The 18,103-nt window shown below is 37.7% G+C and overlaps 1 protein-coding gene across 1 annotated transcript in view; it reads right to left on the bottom strand.

The window, feature by feature from the left end:
• The window catches only part of NPAS3 (neuronal PAS domain protein 3), a 401,776-nt gene that overhangs the window by 8,832 nt on the left and 374,841 nt on the right, over positions 1-18,103 (bottom strand). The window contains exon 7 of the mRNA XM_057385383.1: positions 14,111-14,217. Within this exon, the coding sequence (XP_057241366.1) occupies positions 14,111-14,217 (107 nt within the window). The remainder of the gene's footprint in view (positions 1-14,110; positions 14,218-18,103) is intronic.

Genomic DNA, 18,103 nt, shown 5'->3' with positions numbered 1-18,103 from the left:
TCTCCGATGTTTGAAATAACTAGGATACAGAGAAAGAAGTAAAAGCAATCAGTAATGTGAACCGGTGCTATTAAATGCCCACAGCAAGACGGCTTTAAAATACAGATGTTTAAAGTAATACTTCAGCCAAAATATTGCCAGGTCGAAACGGATTTGTTTTGTATCAGATTCTTCAGTGTCAGGAGAAGGCAATGAAATGCAAATCTTTCGGTGGAAGGGAGCAGCATGGTTTTACAAAACCCGTAAAAGACACAAAATCTGGGCACGGTTGTTGCTGGAGCCCTTTCCCTGCCTGCATTCCTCTCGATTGCCACCAAGCTTTGTGCACTAGAGGGCAGTGTGCCTTCACATTCACCGCCTGCTTTTGTCATGTCCTTGTCTCCGTCTGCTAAAATGAAAAACCTCTAACTGCTGTAATAAATTTGGCTAAATTAGCTGCTAAATGGTTATCTCAAGTAATATGTATTTGCATTAATCATCTTGCTCTAAACCAGAACAAGCCAGAGTCCTAAAGACGTAGTAAATTCATATTGTCCATTTAATTACGGCTAATAAGTGCTTCATATACAATAGTTTCATGAAGTACATTTTCTTTTTTTTTTTTTCCTTTTTTTTTGTAGAGGGAAAAGAAAAAAGTCACTTTGGAAAAGAGTAAGTATTTAAGGCAGTTAAAGTTCCTACCATAAATGTGACAAATGGCACTTTGGAGCTTTCAAGTTAACCAAATGTCTATACCCCTAATTATACATATGGATGTATCTATATCTAAATCCGTGTACAGAAGATATCTACAGAAAAAGATGTTTACAAAGGCAGCCGTACAACCAGTGATGTTTCTTTACCTTGGAGGTATCCCCCAATCCCCACTGCAATTTTTCAGCTACTAGAGAAAAATATGCATGTAAAATAGTGCCATGTAAAGTGAATGTGAAGTGCAAGTTATGTTCAGCTCTAATATAAACAAATATTTGTATCTGGGTCTTGTTGTTTTTCAGCAGCCTCTAGTGAACTAGSTTTGTTTCTAGCAGACATCAATATTTCCTTAAGTTTTTAGTTTTGTATTMCAAGCTCTCAATATTCTACTATGATAATTCATTGGCTTCAAAACCTCATTATACAGCAGAATAAAGATAAAATATGAACAACTGACTATCCAGCATTTCTGTCAAACCAGTGCTGTAAACCACTTTAGAAAACAATCCCACATAAATTAGCCCAACTTTATCAGTTATGAAGAATAAGGGGGRAAAAAAAGCACCTCTGTAAGTTTTAATTATGGTAGACATTTCCATGTCAGTAAAACAGTCTGCTTCCAGCTGAGTGTAAAACTGATGTGCACTAAAGGGTGGAGTGACACTGTCTCTCTTCTGGAAACACGAATGCCCACAGCTGTGTGCAGGAATGAGTAAAATCTATTTGCACTTGTACCTACTAAAAACACTATTGTCTTCCTTGGACCTGTTTTTATCCAGGGAATTTACCAGGCTACACAGATGCCAAAGGACGACTGTAGACATGCACTTTTGAAAATCAAAGTACCAGGCACGTCACCAGCCAGTGGCTGAAGAGTGCACTGGAGCTCTGCTTAGTGATAGCTCTAAGGACCCAGATTCTCCAACTCTTTTGGTCATCCTAGACAAGTCCTTCATCCTTGAGCAGCTTTTATATTGGTTGTTGCACCACTGCAAAAGTCTGTCATGGACTGAACAAAGCATTCATTTCAGAACTGTGGAAAAGAGGAAAAAGTGCTTGCTTTCTCAAGAATGAGAATTCAGTGCATCAGAGCTCTATACAAACCATCTGCACTCAAGAGTTCAGGCTCCCAAGTACAAAGAATACATCCAAAGAATGTCTGAAATACTGCATTAAAATGAACTTTCCATGAAGTTCATCTACCTGCAAATTCCCACTCTATTTTTGGCCAGTTCAGATATATTATCAGATACACAGAATTTTCCTTCCTGCATCTGTCTAAAGCACATTTCATATAAGAGATTTGTGGGCCGAGCTCTGTTGGAAGTCCCGTGATTCAATATAAAAATTCTCTCTATATAAAGAGATTCTTCAGCAAGCTGCACTGTGCTGGTAAATCTGTTTCTTACCTCCTTTGAGAATGCACTAGGTACCCCCAAGTCAGTTCTAGAAATTCACAGTATACCTGGGAAGAAATTTCTCAATGTGATGAAAGAAAAAAATGAAAAAAAATTTGAAGTGTTTTCTAATTTCCAGTATCTTTTACCCGCTGGCATTGCCAATCTGCAACTTAGAAATTATATGAGAATTGTGAGGCAAAAAATGCAATCAAAAGGAGGCATCGGGGGGGAAATCTATCCAGTTTATTGATAACTTAGTGTTACTGAGTAAAGCCCACTTTCATTTAAAAGATCTTCTGTTGTTTGCYGCTACACAAAGTCCATTAATAAAGTTACTGATTTTGAGAAGAAATGAAAGCTAAGAATCACTCCACTCTAAGCTCTAATTGTGAAGTTATGTTTTGTAACTAGCAACAGACAGTGCATTTCAGTTTAGCATAAATTTCTGAAAATGTAATGCCATGTAGTTACATCCTAAATGTTCTCAGGCAAATAATCTTATATTTCTATTTGTGTTATTCATAGAGTACCCAGTCTGGCAGACGAGGTGAGTCTCGTGACCACATTGGTGGGATGGCCCATGTGAAGGGATTATGCACTTTTGGGTTATATAATTATACATACACACACACACATATATACATAAACACTTTAATCAAAGGGACTGAGGGTTAATGTTTTAAAATTGGTGACCTTTATGTCAGCTGCACAGATATATTCCTAAAATGCTGGATACTAAACCTGATTAAAATTTGCTGAAATGTTACCTAGTTCCTCAATTTGAATTCGGTGGTTAGAATGCAAGAAGTGCACAGTATGTCATGCTAAGAAATAAAAAAAMCCCTCACTTATTTCTCAAAGTATGAATATATTGCTGTGTACACAGTTCCCAACAGAGGGATTTCAGTTTTCCTTGGTAGCTTTGTGCACAGCAATATTCTTGTAGCAGTGGAATGAAGGAGGGGGAAAAGAAGAAGCAGTCAGTGTTCTTTGCAGGAACCTATTTCTGTTAGAAAATTAAAATAAATCAGTACAAGTTTGTCCTCAGAAATATGGTTACAAAAAAGAAAAAGAACATAGTTTCTTCCTGTAAGGCTGTTCTGAGAAATCAAAGCCAAAGCTTCTAAATAGTGAGTTGTGTTTTAAAAGAAGGAAGTAGCTTAATTCAGTTTGAAGAGGAGATGAAGAAATTGTGTATCAAAAGCAGTCTTTTAGCAAAGTCTCTTACAAAAGGACATTTTACTCATGTGCATATGCATTTAAAAGCTACACTATATTGCGTATTCAGGTAAGTATTGAGTAAATAGGAAATGATGAGATCATCTTACATATTCACACAGCTTCACAAAGAGGCTCTTTATAATTGGTGAAAATATTGAGGTTACATCTGCTGTGCTATTCACCCTTCTCCTTGAAATACCTTTATCAATGACTGGATGGTATTGATACTGAACTCCTCTCGTGATAAACTTATAAAAATATTTTTAATTTACTGCATGAGGATGAAATTGCCATACTTAACACTACAGTCTGATACTTAGCTGCAGCCACAAGTACTCTTTCTACATTCACAAAACTGGCAGACGAAACATGAAAAGGAATACTGACTCTTTAATCTCTACTTCTCCACCTAAGGCCCAAGGCAAGCTGACAGGGTAACTTCGTTCTGGAAACAGAGGGGTTTTTATTTTTTTAATTCTGGATTACTTTTTCTTCTGCTTTTGAAAACTGTGGGCTATAGGGGAATGAACCTGGCATAGACTTAAAACAAGAACAAGTTTCTTTATCTGAAAAGTTACAGTCCTTGATGCTTACAGGAAGGTCATTTTCAAAACCCACAGGAAAAATAGCATCACAGCCAGAAAGAGTGCATTAAGTGCCTTATTTGCTTGTAACAGAGACAGTTTTCCATTTATAATAGCTCCAAGGATCAAGTGAGTCTTTGATGTTGTAAGGACTTTCCTATAGATTTTGCAATTAGTGAGCTAGATGTTTTAAATAGTAGGTATCCACAAACTGGATTTTAGCAATGAAAAATATTTAGAAATTTTAAATGATGCTTGCTACAGAATTAGGGGCTAGATGACAGGAGACTTGGAGACATTCGGTGAGGGATCATATGTTGATGGTGTAATTCTCCACAAACACTTCCATTTTGGATCTACTACACAGGGTAGAGTGAGGAGGAGGGGACTGAAGCCTGGACAGTCTGAAAATGCATTTTCTACCTACCAGACAAAAGTAAGGCTTCCACAGCAGATTGCTTGGTAAAGAATGCCACCTTCCCATCACAGGAGTGCCCATGGGTCACTCTGCTCTACCGCTCCTCATCGCATAAAGTTCTGCACCAGCCCTGTCTGACTCACTGTATCTYAACAGACTCCTTCTAAGAAAAATACAAAGATGATAACTTTTCTAAGAAAATACTGGTTCTGTGAGGCTTTGGAAAGCTACATTTTATTCACAGAATATGACAGGAGAAAGTGCTGAGTGCAGGACAGACATCTATTTTAGGATAGGGTAGAATGCAATTATTGTGTCAGTACCTTTGACTGAGACCTGGCTGCTACTGTGATATGAATACCAGACTGTAATAGTTGCTGGTTTACAAACATAAATTCATCTTTTCATATCTTCAGAAAGTAGCAGATCAGGTTCTTGAAAGAAAACTGTACCTCACTGATATTCAAACTCCCACCTAACATCTTCATTCACATGGGATATTCTTTTAAGCATCTACAGTCACWCTAAAAATGTTAAGTATGGCAATCGATTCATTGCTTAATTTGCAGTACAAAATACTGTTTAATCTCCCAATGTAGGGATGTTACGTACATAAATGTGTGATAAATTAGGCAAAATTAAGTAGCCTYACAGAAAAAAATAAAGAGCCTTAATCAAGCATTTAGAAAAATTTGAAACCTTCAGAATGTTTAAAAAGTAAGCAATACTTTTCCTACCTCTTTGTGAAAAAGCAAATGTTAAAAGCACTCTGAATCAAACTGTTTAAAAATGTGGATTCATATTAGGATCAAAGTTTGTAGCTTGCCAAATACAGTAAAGAAAGCCTTGCATACTGCACGTGCAAATTATCTCAGATTAAGACCAGGAAGATGTTTTCTTTAAAATCAATCCTATGTTATCAGTTTACATGACATCAGTTCACAGCAGTAGTGCAAATTTATTAAAACCTAGCAAACCCCAAAAAATAGTGATTCCCAGCACTATGGAAATCATCATCTCTGAACAACAGAGACACTTTTCTTCCCCTYTCCTTTTTCTGATTATTATAACATACTATTTTCCCATGGCCCAGTATTTGAAATGACAACTGTAATTGTGCATAATCATGAATATTAGCAAGACTATATAATTCTAGGTAGGATGTTAATTTCAGAACATTATGTAGATTTTGATCAAATGCAATGCAGTGTATTTCTGGGCACACTATTCAATGGAAGCTTATGGCATGCCTATCAGAACACTTTTCTGTGATCGCTATAGATAWAATTGATGTACATAAACTATATTAGTTTATTTTATGACAGACTGGATTGAAAAATGAACAGTAGATTTTTCTACCTAGGATTCTCTAGGTTTTCTTCTTYCTTTTTCAACTTTTTCTTTCCCTCATGATTTGTCTCTCTCCCCATGACTTCAATCCTGCCATAAAGTGATTTTCTTCTGCTAATATTGAAATGGTCGTTTAGAAACCCAAGCCCKCTTTGAACACCAACTTCAGACAGAACTTCCATTATCATTAATGAACTCTCTGTTCAAACTGTAGGGGAAAATGAAATCCCAGATCCAAATTTTGCCCTTAGCTACTAAAACTCAACATCAGAGAAGAAATTTGGCCCTGCTTGCTCAAGAAACTTAAATCTGTCCTCCATCTCTCCACTACCATTAATGTCCATCATATGACAACCTATGTAAGATTAATGACTTCAGAATATAACCCTTTCCATGCCAAATGTATCTGCAGACTGCATAACTACATCTCCTAAAAATAAGAGACTCAAGATTCACAGAAGCAGATCAGCAGTAATTTTATCTGAATTACCTAGGTTAAAGATGGTCTGTTTCAAGGAACAGGATGCCTTTAAACGTACTTTCATTCCTGAGATAAGAGTTCCTGTTTGGGTGCTTGGGCTGAGTGAAATGACTGATTTCCTCCGCCTAATCTCTAGAGGAAAAGGCATCCAGAGCACAGTGTCATGGGGATATGGCATCACCAAATGTTCAAACTCCCTCTAACCACCAGAACAAAGATTCATCACCATCTCACGTCTGTCAGCAGACATTTTTGAAGCATGTCCCTTTATACCAKATGACTTGCAAAAAATAAAAACAAAACAAGGGTTTCCACTTTTGTCTGCAAGCCTTTAGAAGACAGCTTAGTGCTAAGAAAAAAAACAAAAAACCAACCCAAACACAACTTTGTAAAATAAAAATAAAATAACTTTGGAATAATTATGCATCTTGTCATCTCAGAAGGAATACACAGCAACCTATGGACATTGGGTTAAAAGGCTTCATGTGCTTTGTAGGKTGTTCCCAAAGCCCACTGAGCTGGCGTCCTGTACCAGCCCAGTCACTTTATAAGTTTGTAAGTTATCAGGCATCAAAACTAACATGGACCCAGCACTGGCCACAGGACACATGGATGGCAAAGCCTCTGGTGACTTCAGCAGGTTCTTTCAAACAAGGGCTTATAAGACCTACTGGCACACCATCACACATTTGACATGTGCTACACAGTCTGCTGATACTGTTTTTGTGTCTTTACAGCTTTGAAAACTGTCTCCCTCAGACACACAAGGTCAGCTGTCCAGACCTTTGAAAAAGAAAAAGAAGARAAATAGCCCATAGCACTAATAGGGTCCTAAAACCCTGGAAAGATCGGCAACAGTTCCATCATACTCTCATAGGGACATTTTAGGATAGGTATTTCACACACTAGTAAGATGCAAACAAAATCTTTAATTCATCCTTGGATTTTTAGTAGGGCAACATACTTTCTGATTTAGACTACAACATGATGGAAATTTCTGGTCTCAGTAATCTTGGAGAAAACCTCAGCAATGAAGGTGGAAAGATACGTGACTGAAGTACTTTTGTCCTTTTTTAAAAAGTCGTCCATKTACATCATCTAGCAAAAAGCACAGAGATAGTTCGGTGGACAGAACAAAGGTGAAGCTGCTGGATGTGCACAATATTATCCTTTGTTCCCATGGCTTTGCAAGTTAATATATGCTTCTGAAATTTATCACAAGAATAATATAAAAATATAAATTCTTCTTTGGGGTTGGAAATTTGGGGCACAAAAACACTTTTTAAAAAATACAGAAAATTATTAACAAAGAAACTGGCTAACACAGAGGTTACCAGCAGAAGTCATAGCTCAACCTTTACTCTATAACTCCTTAATGCAACAATGGTATTTATACAGGTGGTATTGTGCACACTTTCAGGGTGAAAATAGGAGATTTTAGGTGCAAATTTCAACTGACTTTGAGCTATGGAGGATACAACTGAAAGCCTACAAATGGAAATAGGAATACACTAAATCACTATTGCATTAGATTTAATTTGAAGATGAAATAGCATCAGGAATTAAGTTAAAGGGTTGCAAACTRTATCTGAGGCACCTTGCAAAGTAACTGTATATTGCTAAGCTACAAAAGGTAAAATTCTGCAACTAGGTTTAGCAGCTAATTTAAAGATCTTAAAGACTTATGTATGTCGAGTTTTCTAGTTTGTTTACTATCCAAAAGATCTAATGCAGATACAAAACATTTGTCCAGTAGAACAAAATTTGCATTTGAAAAACTGAGGCACAAAATATCACAAAGATTAGAAATTTCTTGGGACTAAAAAAAATTTGGAGCATTTTTATGGTTAATTGATAATTTAAACACCAAATATTAAAATAATAACAACTGTCCTCCACACAAAGAAATGTAAACATCACCTGTCAAGGAATGATCCAGCCATGAGTTAATAGTGTATAAAAAAAAAGTACAAGGCACACATAATTGCATACTGTAGACTGTTTTTTCTGTTCTAAAGAACCTGGCTTTGTTCAAAAACAGATGAAGAAATAAGCTAGACAGACCAATATCTCTTGTAATCCAAAGAAGAATTTGCAGAAGCAAACTCAACACCTTCAGGATTTMAAGGCGTGGCTAAAAGACATGACAAATACATACTCTTGGGTAGGTGTACATCCCTTAAGACTCATTAGGGCTGAAAAAAACCCATTAGGCATGTGCTTAAGGCAAAATCCACAATCCTTTGCCCTGCATGAAAATAAAAGAACRTTTCTTTACATGCTTCCATTTCCTGTTCGTTCATTTTGCTCTATCACCATTATGTTCAGTGAAATGGACTGAAGGGTTTCAGTGCCCAACACAGAAATCTTTGCAGGCCCATACTAGGGACAGAGAGAAACATTGTGCAGGTGGTCAGACCAGCACTTAGCAATACTTTGAAAACAACATAGACTAGGCTATCATCAGGGTGCCAGTTTGGCTTAGTTTAAGAAATAGCTAAACCCCTGATATTCTATCAGCCTAATTTAGAATCAATCTTGCTTTCTAGCGACGATAATAAATTGTACAAACATGAGATTCATTTGTATATTTTAGCATTTTATTTCCRTCCCAGAATGTAAAACCTGACATTGGAATCAGTTTGATTTTTTTGGTTATTGAAGATATTAACCACTACAAGAGCATTGAAATTTCGATCTGATTAGGATAAAAATTCCTCAGGATCAAAAYACTTCTTTTTTTCCCCCTACAGTTTTACTAATTGTGAGCTACTTGACATTGCAGAGTTATTCCACAGCATGATAGCAAAATATGTGAAGTATTTTACTGTTAGAAATTATCAACTCCTTCTATTTGTTTTTCATGTGTTTGAGGTTATTAAGAGAATAAAAAAATTATAACTGATGTGCAGAAGTTAAAAGGGTTAGTTCAACTACGGCTGGTAGGCTAAACCACTAAGCAATATTTTGTGCAGCAACAGATTTTTTTCTACTGAACATACATAAAAGAAATCATGAATATATAACTGATTTAAAAGCAGACTGAGGGGGTAATATTCCTTGAAAAATAGGGGAGCCATGAAAAAGGTGAACGTGGAATAGTTTATTTTCAGAAAGACTGGATTATTCTAACCACTGGAAACCAGATAAAGTAGATGAGAGGGAGTGCTACCAAACATACTCATCAGAGACCTTTGCTTTATGGGAAATGAACTGCCCTGGCTCACTGTTCCTGAGGAATTGTATTTCTTAGAGCTGTAAATCAAATCCTGAAGAAAGAGGATGATATTCTCGAAGCAATAGCTGACAACAACAGTATCTTTCTTGTCAGAGCTAGGTTTCTGAATTTAGACCTCAATTAGGATTCTGAAATGAAAAAGCACGTATTGTATACCAATACCAATCGGAATATAGTTGTGACAGTGCTCTTGCAAACAATATCYTAATTTTGAAATGGCRGCACATTATCATGTATTTGCCCAAAATTATATTAAGGTTGACTTCAGAAGTCTTGAMTTCTATCCTTCCTTGCTGCTTTCTTAATCACCTTCATTGAACAGTGGTATCAGGTTCTTGATGTTCAATGAAGACCATTAATTTTTATAGAATTAAATGGAGATGGATACTCCTACTGCATACGACATCCACTCATCCTTAGCATGAAATGAAGCTCTCAACAAAGGACTGTTACAGACTTCTGAATTGTGATGGTGTCAGAAAAAGGGAAGCACACACGCACAGCATGGTACTCCCTAGAGCAGTAATTACCCTTGCTGAGTTYCATAGACAGAGCTAAGACCTGATACAACAGTAATTTTATTAATCTGCTTGATTTCTGATGTTGATTTGACATCAAATATATCCTGCTAGCTCTAAGATCAGGGACATTTGTCATTGATGTCATCAGAGCAAGGACACTTCTGCTCATGCAGGGACTCATGGCTCAGTGAAAGTGTATGAACTGCCCTCTRCTCGACACGTAGTTCAGTCCTGCAATGCTCTTATGCAGAGGTAAGCAAACAGAGAGGATCCTATCACCTTTCCCATTCTTACAAGTGGTAAAATAAAACTGGGCCATGAGGGGTCTTTCTGGGATGTTAGTTCTAGATGCATAACTATGAAACATGAACATTCAATCACAACTCTTTCATGCCACATAACCTAACAAAAAGCTCTGTTACACAAAGCCAGGATTAGAGACTCTATCTGTGCCAGGGTACAGCCAGACCTGTAATTTTTGAGGGTCCGGATTTAAACAAAAGTTGTTGCAGCTTAGCCAGTTTCTGTGAATTAGCTGAGCCAACAGCTGGGCCATGATGCTGGATGTGTACAGGCTGTTAGAGAACATTTTAATGATGATCTCTGTGAGACAGACTTGATTTATGGTGATATCTGTCACGATTCTGCCAGCAATTTGCTCAACAAACATAGTGAACATGAATAAATGAGAAATTTGCCAAACTTCTGAAGCCATGAAGAAACAGGAAAGGTCTCGATAAGGTGGAATTGTAACACCAAAAATTTGGCTGAGAAATTTGTGAAAAAGCACAATTATTCAAAGTTTGAATGAAATAGGATAGAAACAACTATCATAAAATTGTATTTCTGTTTGAAAAAAAAAGGTTTCAATAGCTTATGTCATCACACCATGTATTTTTGAGTTGCTATAAATGCAGGTGCATGTACAATTATATGAATGTTTTATTAATTCACAAGGGCATCAAGGTATAACTAACATAAATCTCCAAACAGAAATCTTGACCCCACTGAAGCTAATGGAATTTTTGCTATTTACTTCACTAGGGTCAGAATTTTAGTCCATAAAAAATTGCTTTTTTTTTAGGGCATAGCCCTCATGTTCGTTGAAGCCAAGGAAAGCTCTTCCTCTGATCATAACTGGCCTTTCATTAGGGCAGTAGTTCCTTTACAAAAGCCTGTTGTCACTGCTAYAGTCTTACAAACCTTCTACACAATTATACTTGTTATGGTCACATTCCTGAAACTGCTTTTGTCTTCTTTTATCTGAGACAGAGTTAACAAGGCCTGTTTTTCTAAGTTTCTAATGGGCTGCTATGATCTGAAGCCAACAACAGCCCTCTTGATTTTTTTTCTGTGTGATTTTGTGATTTTCTTCTTTGCTTGTTTTCCTCTTTGATGTCTTTGAATATCTATGAGAACGCAGGATGTAGTGGTCTTACTTTTTGCTTAGGATATGTYGTCAATAAATAGGCAGAATAGCAGTTTGGTTTCTTTTGCCCTTAATGTGCAATTGCAATTTGGGTTTCTTCTTGTTTTAATCATTACAATTTAATTTATTGCCTGTAAAAATACACCAGGATTATTGGTTGCATTCTCCATCAAACACAACCTTTTCAGTTTGCTGCTTTTTCAAGTTCTGCTTCGTTTTCTCACCAGCGCTTTCTATCAATACTTTAGCTTTGAGCTCCTCTTCAAAATATTGGACAATACTGCTTTTTTGGGGGTTTATATGTTTTTTTTCCATTGTGATCTCAAGCAATTATTTCCTACGTTGTACTGGCAAATATCCTGTGCTCCCTCWTTTGGGGAACTGATTCTCCTGGGTTTTTATCTTCTACAGCCAGGGATTTGCCAGTTCATGAATTYCAGCTCTAATTTTATTTTTACTAAACCAGGAGGATTTTCTAGTTTTGACAAGTTGCTATGAAGTATTTTGGGGTTTTACAATGTTTTTCTCTTGGTTGTGAACCCAGGCTTGTTCAGCCTGAAGAAGAGGTGACTTCAGCGTATCTGCAAGGGGGACACTGCAGAGATGGATCCATGAGCTGCACAACAAAAACAAAGGAATTTCAACTGGATAGAAGGGAAAAGAACCCAAACCACTGTGAGGATAACTAATCCTTATTAAGATTATTGGAACAGGTTACTCAGAGAAGTTGTGGAAAATCTGAAGTTTTTAAATATCAGCTAGACAAAGTGCTAAAAAATTTGCTTCAAGTTAGTGTTGCTCCTGTTTTGAGCATTAGATAGGACTAGATGATATCCCAGAGTTCCTTCCAATCTRAATGATTTGATGAGCATCTTGTTTCTTTAAGGSAAGARCCCAAATATGTGTAAAAGATGTATCCAGCCTTGTCTATCGAAAAAAACCCAACCAGTCTAGGAAGAATAATTATGGTGGTAGCCCCACAGCCAAGTTTGTGAACCCCACGGTACTGGATCCTGATAGCGGGAGAAAGTCCCTGTGTGTTTAAAGTTTGCAATCCCATCCACTAAACTGGACATACAATGAGAGAAGGAACACAGTGAGTTGAAATAATTTTCTGCAAGTCATTCCTGTTTCCAGGATTTCCTGAGTCCTAGTTCAGCGCTTATACACTGGACCACACTGAACTCATACTGTCTGAATGGATCTCTAATTTTTCTGAAGATGAATGTTTCATAAAACACATTCTATTTCAGAGAGAAGTGGTCATTCAGAAGATTAAGGTCTTTTTCAAATGGGATGTTCATCTATGCCAGGTGGTATGGTAAATCTGAGTCATAAATATCTTTTATTTCCTTGGTCAGATAGTGCAGTGAAAGTGCAACTTGTCATTHTTGACTTCCAGTTTCAAGAGCACCAAGTAAGTTTCTGAATTTGTTCCATCATTTCTCAGCAACTGCCATATTCTCCTGGATATTAAATGCKTAAAATTGAAATGATACAAAGTTACTTTGTTTACCCTTTTGGATAAGTTGATTTCACTTTCTTTTTCTGCAGAAATATATATAACCTGATCTCATGCCAAATGCACTTTACATTCTAGAAGCTTCTGAAATCTTTACAGAGCCTACCACTGCTATTGGCTGCCATATGTTATCATAGAAGCTGTCCCTATTCTCTTGCTTTCTGTCAGAGATATCCTCCTATCTTCCCTTGCAGATCAAACTAACTAATTKGAAGACAGAACATTTTTTACTGCCTTCTATTGTAGTCATATGGTTTTGCAAAATCTAAGTAAATGTAGCTGCATTTGGGCTCCTGCCCTTTTATTAGGAAATGTTAGTGGGACAGGATGCAGGGGGAGCARAGTTACTCAAAATTGTGACTCTGAATTTAAGAAGCTGTTTGCAGATACTCTTCTACCTTAAGAAAAACACCAAAGTCAATCATAAATGCAGTCAGTCACTGAAACTTTCAAAGATTTATCTGGCTYCACTGCAGGCACAGATAAATTAGAGATTATGGGCATAAGTCATTTTTTGTGCAAGGGTAAATCAGGAGCCCCATCACTGAAGTGAACAGATCTCAACAAGAAAAGAATTAGGCCCTATGGCTTTTAATAAGAGGAATACAAAGAGTTTAATTACAAGGAATCAAGCTGAACCTCCCTTCCCCCATGCACAGACTTTGCACATGTTCTCTGCTAAGGTTTGTCTTTTGCAGCATTTTTGTGCTTCTGTTATCCTTATCCTAATCAGATACTACCTGTGTGCAAATTAACAGGGAGATGGGGGCCATGTAGATATGAACACATGGGGTGTTAAAGCACTGGCAGAGCTGTAGCTCAGTTCTATATCAAAAAACCTGGTGAAATCCCAATTGTGCTGCAGTTTTTGTCCTCCATGTTATGACTCAGAAAGAACCAAAACCCTCAAAGAGGAGGTGCTCCTATTCTGTGCCAGGGAGGGAGTTTCTCATGCAAGCAATASCTCTTTTAAGGATTGAAATAATGCACAGCACATGTAAATTAACAGCTGCTATAAACTCTGGTAATATGAACATAATACTTTATTTCCTCATATGCAAATTATCTTATCTGTCTATAAAAAGACTTGAAAATAAATAACACAAAAAAATTCTACTTAAGCCATCCTCTATGAAATTCTATGACAAAAAAAGAGCAAGTGCAAGATGAAGATCCCAGTTGTGGAATATAAATAATAGTTTAGAAGCAATCAGCTGTTTTACCAGCATTTTGACAAAAATGGAAGTACTTACAGTCTAAGTGACTATGTCTGATGCCTTCCACATCTTCAGCATGAATGAAGTGGTAACATCTCTTTCCTACAATATCTACAGGGGTCAGATCCATGTAATCACTAATCCTAAAAAGGAAAAAGAACATACAGCCTATAATTCAAGAAAGAAAAGAATAAAAGAATTGTCAAATGACTCAGAAAGTGAAATCTGCTAAAAAATTTTTTTAGCATTATAGTAATTTGAATGGAATATCTGTACAAATGAGACAAGGCCTTAAAGGGCAAAAAAAGAAAGAAATTTTTTTAGAGAAACCTGAGAATTATTTTATCCATTTAACTAAGTGGAAAATTAAATTCTAGTACACATTCTCCCAGTAGTGTAACACCAGGACAATATAATTCCATGAAATTGTAAAGCATTAGCGACAATCCAAAACCCTCATTAAAAGACTAAGATGATTCAAGGTTACATAATAAAGTAGAAACATGTTATGTTTATAGCAAATGATTAGAGACACATTTCATTTCAACAGATTGGTCTTCTATTGGGTATATTCATGAAAAAGCTCTTCAACCATTTCTTGGCACCAAGTCCAAACTGATATTTCAAGGGATATAATTTAAATGCTGAGACACACAGATGCCTCAGGGTGTTATCTTTTTTAGTCTAATTCATTTGGGAGCTCAGCTTTCACTCTGGGCCCTTTCAACTGGGACTTTGTTGTTTATTGCACATAGAAACTTTAAAATCTATTCTGCAGACCTTTGTGTGCGTGTGTCTGTGTGTGTCTGTGTGCTTGTGTCTGTGTGCGTGTGTAAACTCGTGTCACGGAGTGTCAAGGTGTCAACATCCTTAAACACTGAACAGAAATGAAAAAAAAAATTGGAAAATGTCTTGCTCACACAAGCATTTAAAATTATGTCTGTTTTCTAGACATACAATAATTTTTTTAGGGCTTGAAATAATCTTCAATGATTGTGGTYAGGTCCACTTTGAAATTTTGATATATAACTGTCATCCATTTAAGGGAGCTGTAAGAAACAGTAAACATCTTGCTATAACCAGATAGCTGAAAAGAGACTGATCCTAAGGGTGGCCAGTAGGGAGCCTGCACCAGAAATTGAACTGTGTGGGTCTGAGGGGTTCCCACAGGCAGARGGGGTGAGCACAGCCACAGCATCTCTCCTAACTTCTCAGAGACGACACAGTTCACCAGGAATAAAGACAAATCTCCAACTGTGGCACTGCGACTCCCTACCCACCCTCCTGAGTTCTTCCACTTTGGTTGCACAGTGAATTATTTGCTGGGAAGTGAAGGAGCTGGGATCTCAGCCCCACTAGAAGGAAGGGAGCCTGAGATTTAAATGTTCCTGTCCCCTGGCCTGTATATGATCTTTTTATACTAAACCAAGAGTATAAACAGCCCGTGGAGCAGGAACCAGAACCCAAGTCTCTCCTCCCATGTCTACACTCACCTCACTGGCACACTTTGCTGTCTTTTCTCTGGCCCARATTCTGGGAGATGGCTGTGCTTCAGGGCACTGGAATAGGCTCCCCAGGGAAGTGATCACACCACCAAGCCTGTCTGACTTCAACAACTGTTTGGGCAACATTCTCAGGTGCATGAGGTGACTCTTTGGGTGCTCTGTGCAGGGCCAGGAGTTGGACTTGATCTTGGGTGCCTTTCAATTCAGCACATTCTGTGCTAAGATCAGGGAGAGGAAATCCCACCCTGCCAGCCCAGCAGAAAGGGTCAATCTCCAGGCAGGCCGMTGCCCTGTGGTGTACCCGGGCTGCGAGTGCTGCAGCTCAGAGGGCTGACACAGAAGATTATCATTCTGCTTCCCCTTCTGGTAAATTTCACTCAGGATTTTATTTCTGTGACACAGCACCTTTGTGTAAGGAATTCAGGGATAAAAAATAACAAACATGGCAAGGCAGCTGTGGAAAAAGATTCACAATTCCCCAAGTGATTTTAGGGTGTGCCAGGAGAGGTTTAGATTARACACTAGGAAAAATATTTCCACTGGAAGAGTTACTAAGCATTGGAATAGTCTGTCCAGGGAAGTAGTTGAGTCACCAGCCCTGGAAGTATTTAAAAGATGTGTAGATGTGACACTTAGGGACATGTTTTAGTGGTGGTTTTGGCAGTGTTTGGTTTACAGTGGGACTTGATGATCTTAAAAATCTTTTCCAACCTTAATAATTCTATGATTCCATAATATTAAGGAAAATCAGTTTTAAACAGACCTAAGTACATAGAATTTTTCACAATGAAAGATGTCAAAGAATGAGAGAGAATATCCAGATGTAAGTGATGTTCAGTGGTAAGCAACAGCACCAAGACCAGAAACAAAAGAAATTCCATCGAATAGAACACAAATGTTAATATCAAAGGTACTAAAGAAGGAAAAGAAATAATTTGCATGGATAAAATAAATTATATGTAGTGTATCTTAGAGCATTTGCTATGAGACAGATCTTATGGCACTCCAGTCCTTTGACAAAATAAAGTTACAGGTTGATGAGCAGGAACTTGGTTCCACTGAACACACAGACCTCATCCATAAGCACAACCTACACAAGGCTTTGTGCATATCTGAAGGAACAACTGACAACCACTGCCATGGCCAACAAGCCAAAGCTCTTCCACGTGGTTATTTCGTTTTGGGCACATATTAGCAGATATGGTATCACATTTCATGTTAAACTGGGCTATTTTCTCTCTCCAAATGGTCTCCAATCCTTAACAGTTGTCTCTGAAAACACACAGACTAATGATGCGCTCTAGCAGCAGTCTTTTCATTTTGCTTTTAGTTATTTATCACCATCTGAGATGATTTGTCCTCTGCAGGTGCTTTTCACACTCCACTGACTAATAAAGAAATCCTAGACTATTTTAGACTAGTTAGTGAAGCTTAGATGACACAAATCCTACATTTGCAAAACAGACACAGATTAACATACCATGTTTTAGACAACAAAATGTTACCTCGGTATCTTACACTCTCAAAGGAAAATACTAATTGTTAGAAATTGCCAGTGTACTAGCTAACAGATCTTGTCTCAGAGGGAAGCTAACGGCTGGCAAGTTTGTTACTTGCCAGGATTCTGATGCAAGTCTCTTCATTGAGAGGAAAGTAACAAGATGCACCCAAAGACTTGAGTAATGTCACTCCTGCTCACTRCTGTTGCAAGCAGGCAACCACTTGGAAAACTAGGAGTACTATTGATCTCACCCCTGCTGATCCAACGGTCCGCTGTGAGCATTCATTTCAGTTAAGTGGCGTGGCTTCTGCTCCACACTCCCTGCAGCTGCCAGTAACTCCCCATTGCTCCATAAATAGTGCTTACAGCTTGCCCAGCATGGATCCATTTTTCTCTGTTTTCATCAATGTTGTGCTTGCTTTACTGTGGCACCACAAAGAATTTTGTAGCTGCCCRCAAGTGCCAGGAGTCAAGCCCTTCTATTCAGGATGGGATACTTATYTCCTTTTCTATAACCCCAGAAGAGAGATCCCAACTTCCTGACACAGAGAACAGCCTTGGCAAACACCCAGGTAATTAATCTGACAGCTTCAATCAGCTGTTCAGTTAATTCCTTCCCATCTTCTGTTTTTACTATTCCTCCAGTTTTTACAGTCATATTCTTCTTTGTAGCTGCTATGAAATCCAAGTTCTGTCAGTCTTATTTCATTTTCCATRACTGCAAATCCTGCTGCCTCAGTGAGCTCACATTCACCTCCCAGCACTGGCAGAAGTRTTTCTACTATTTGAAATGATTTTCATTAACAATTTTTAACAGTGACACAGGGGCTTAACATTATGCTATTACAATGTACATTCAAGTGCCACCAAATGCATTCTGCATTAGCATGAGATAAAATCCCTCCCAAACAAGGAAAAGTCGCTTTGTAATGTTGCCTTCAGCTTAAAAAATGAAAAACATTAATAAGCTCAACACTTTYTTCCTGTCTTAACACAGTTTGCCATGTCTTGTCAGCGCTTCCT

The sequence above is a fragment of the Malurus melanocephalus genome, unplaced genomic scaffold (assembly GCF_030028575.1).
Source record: "Malurus melanocephalus ecotype Western Australia unplaced genomic scaffold, MMel_1.1 scaffold_0, whole genome shotgun sequence".
Lineage (NCBI taxonomy): Eukaryota > Metazoa > Chordata > Aves > Passeriformes > Maluridae > Malurus > Malurus melanocephalus.
This window is presented reverse-complemented; position numbering and strand designations above follow the sequence as displayed.